The 3,960-nt window shown below is 32.1% G+C and overlaps 1 protein-coding gene across 1 annotated transcript in view; it reads right to left on the bottom strand.

Annotated features, from left to right (window-relative positions):
• Nucleotides 1-3,705: 3,705 nt before the first annotated feature.
• The window catches only part of LOC107019405, a 3,198-nt gene continuing 2,943 nt past the window's right edge, over nucleotides 3,706-3,960 (bottom strand). The window contains exon 3 of the mRNA XM_015219915.1: nucleotides 3,706-3,873. Within this exon, the coding sequence (XP_015075401.1) occupies nucleotides 3,706-3,873 (168 nt within the window). The remainder of the gene's footprint in view (nucleotides 3,874-3,960) is intronic.

Here is a 3,960-nt window from a genome sequence, read left to right as displayed (position 1 = left end):
CCCCCCAAAAAAAAAACATAATTATATTTTTTTAAAAAAATTTTAGCTTTAAATTTTTATTTTTTCACCCCCTACTCACCCACCCCCCCCAAAAAAAAAATTATTTTAGAAAATATTTTTAATTTCAAAAATTATTTTGTACTCTAGTATAAATAATAGATATTTCTATAAAATATTTTCATTCATAATCAAACAATAAAAATCATTTCCTAAAATATTTTTTACTCACTAACCAAACATGAGAAAATAAGTCATAAATCAACTTGTTTTCAAAGAAAACATATTCCTTCATACCAAACACACCCTAATATTTGTTTTCAATAGCCATTTGAACATATTTGATGTTTTACAACTTATTAAGACTAATTTGTATAATGAAAGGAGATAAAATATTTTAAATGACTAATTTATTAGCAGCTCAACAAGCCTAAAAGTAACAGTAGCCCTCATTTTAAAGCAATAATAGGTTATAGTTATTTTTTAAAAATAATATGGTGTATTGTCTATAAAATATAAAGTTTTCATATGAGAGGAAATAATTTTTGGAGTTTAATGAATTGCTAGTACTATACGACTCAAGAGAGACTAAAAGAATTGATTATAACAAAGTTTCATTAAAACATGAAATAAATTTTAAGGACTTCATATGAATTTAGCTTCAGGCCAATTTTTGAGCAGCCCTTCTTATTTCTATGGATTGAGCAGTGAAATATACACTAAAAGTCATAATTTAAATTACAAGTGTCTAATATATATTTCATCTGTTCATGGTGTTCAATTGGAACACGCAATAGTTCAAGTGTCTAAAAGTAAAGTACCAACAAATTTTAAGAGTCTAGTTATTAAGGCTTGCTTTATTTTCTAACGTTATGTTATTGCCAATTATCTAGGTATCATGAGGACGGAAAAGTTCATGTTTGATCATATTTTTAAAATTTTCACTATTAATTACTCATAAAAACCGAAATAACTATATTTAATTTCTTATTCATGTTGGACACAATTTTCAGGTCTCTAATATTGTTTTGAAACTGAAAATAAATACTAATTTGTTTTCAAATTTGACAATTTTATATCAAATTGTCCACAGAAAAACCAAGAACTAGAGAAGAGAGATTTCGAAACTTTACATTCACAAAGAAATATTAAATGCAACACATGTTAATATAAATAGAAGAAAACTCGTGTTTGATAATATTTGAAATAAATAAGTTGGATAATTAATACTCGTCAATAACTCTATGCCACGACTCAAAATTAAGTCATGATGATGAACATTATAAGCCCTCACGTACGCAAGCCAAAACCCTAACAAGATAAAAGGGGAAGATAAAGATACTTTTGAATGAAGGAACAGAAGCAGAAATAATTATACAAAATAGAGACATAATATAGAATTGTAAATAAGACAAAAAAAATATAGAAAACAGGGCTAAATGGGGGCAGGAAACACAAACTAAGTATAATACCTTGACATGGTGTCACTAGTACAGGAGCATCTACATACATTAAGGTTATATTTACAAGTCTGTCTAGTTTAAACTACAAAAATATTGACAAGTACAAAAGAAAGAAAAATAGCAAGTCTCCGGAAATGAAGCGCTCACCACAATCTGAATCTACGACGTTAACGGGAGATCCACTTCTCTTTGAGAATGGCTCTTGCTGCGAGCTGCATCAAAAAAAGATGCAGAAATATAGTATGAGTACCAAAATATTGGGTACTCAGTAGTGAACATAGGTCGACCAAGCATACTAATCTATTGTTGGGTGTTAAAAGGTGTGAATGAAAAATGATGAGTTATCTTTATGAAGAGTTACGACTTTATTGAAAAGTTGTGTCTTTCTTTCATGAAAAGTTGTGACTTTTATGAAAAGTTGTGACTTTTATGGTAGGTGATGACCTTTTCGAAAGATGGTGACTTTTCCAAAGGTTTGTAACCTTTTCGGTAAGGCACAATAAGAACATTTTCGTTACCCATTGTTTTCTATAAATTGAGGGATTTCCTCTCATTTAAAAAAAATTCGTGATTTCTTCTACTACTACTAAATCTAGTATTCTAAGTGTACTTTACTGCGTTTGAGTGGCTCACTGACACCAGCGTTTTTGGTATCAATACACTGATGATTGAGATCATTCTATCCCGGTAGGACGTATTCCAAATCAAATCTCGGATACTAAAGGGGCATAATTTTCTTAAGGGGACACTGTGCATTCAGTGGGCTTGATCTTCTTTCTATTTTTTTCCAGATTGTGGTATGTTTTATAGATTTTAGATTTAAGAATTAACTTCTGTTTTTCTATTTTTCACTGGTTCATTAAACTTTGTTAACTTTGTGTTTCTAAAAATTTTGTTGGAATCAGTAAGATTCTTTAAACACGGATGGACAACAATTCTTCTTTAAGAAAAATATTTCGTATATTTTTTTTCTAATCTGTTTCTAATTCCAGTTTCTCTACTAGTTTTAATATTTTAGTTGTTAAAAATGTTCTTAAACTTTGTTGTGTCTTTATCAAGTTCTTCAAAATTATTCTAAGTATCTTAGAAATCTAAGATGAACAACACCTGGAACTCCACCTAGTCCAAGCTCACAACCTCAAGCCCAACAATAAGGCCAAAATATTGGTTATTCCATGAAGTCCCTCAATGAGGAGGACTCGCCAACTCTTGGCTGAAATAGTTGCCAACTATCTCACCATGAGTTTGAGAACGAACGCCTGAATCTACATCATAATAAAAGCAACGCGGAGAAAAGTGTGGTCAATACATGAAATGGACTGAGTATGTAAGGTGACACTAAACATTAATCGGTTTTCAATAATCATGAACATATGATACGGATAGAATAAGTACAACTTTAAGATCAACATATAAAGATCATTTCTAAAACTTGTTTCAAAATCTTTAAAGGTAAATTTAGTTCTATAGTTCTACACTGAAAATATAGCTTAGAATTCTACTGTGAAAATGGTGATAAAAAATCAAGTTCAAAGAAATAATAATGTTTTTATTGGGAGTTTCGTACAACTGACATACAACATGTTATCATATATTGTTAAACATATAGTCCCATTTGGAAGGACTTCAATATATCATGCCAGGATATATATAGATACTATCTGTCTAATATGGATCCACCAACCGAGTCCTTTGGAGTAAAATTGTAAGCCTAAACTGTAGGGATACTGAAAGAGGGTCGATTTATTTTTATCGCACACCACTCTAGGCAGTCTTACAGCGTCTGTAATACTTCAGCCTACTTACACCCACGGAAATTGACTAAGTATAGAAATACTTAAAACAGCAATGTCAAACAACCAGCAGAGTTTACAGGAACAAGTCCCAACCTTTATTAATCTTTAATTAATACAAAGGAAGGCTTCACAAATCAGTCTAAGGCTAGAGAAACACCCTCTGTCCATGCCTTAGACGAATTTCAACCTTAAATCAAAATTCTGCACAATGGCAGTTACATGCGGCGGTTACAAATGACACCTGTCCGACACATGTCATCACAGGGTTCAAAACTTACTTTCCAACAGCTATATTTCCAATAGATAGAATCTAATTCAAATTACATTCTTATCTACACGAAATACTAATATTCTAACACTTAGAATATTTCAGGCTTCATTCCAACACTTAGAATAATTCTGCCAGCTTCCAACACTTAGAATATTTTAGCTGTCTTCCACACTTAGTTTTATTTCAGCCATTTCGGGTGAACTGCCTTTGTCCCTGACATTGCCAAGTCTTCACAGCCTTGCTTCATCAAGCCAACATGCTGTCTTGCCAACGCCCTTAGCCCGCACGTAAGCCATGCACGTTCAAGCTGCCTTGCCAACACCCAAGCACTTGAACTTGTGTTGCACTGTTTTTCCATCATCCATGTCAAGACCAATGCCCAAGTCCTTGACATGTCTGCACGTGGTTAGATCAAGTAGTTTGCGGGTCTAAC

Source organism: Solanum pennellii, chromosome 5 (assembly GCF_001406875.1).
Source record: "Solanum pennellii chromosome 5, SPENNV200".
Lineage (NCBI taxonomy): Eukaryota > Viridiplantae > Streptophyta > Magnoliopsida > Solanales > Solanaceae > Solanum > Solanum pennellii.
Note: the sequence above shows the minus strand (reverse complement) of the source record. Positions and strands in the feature narration are given on the sequence as shown.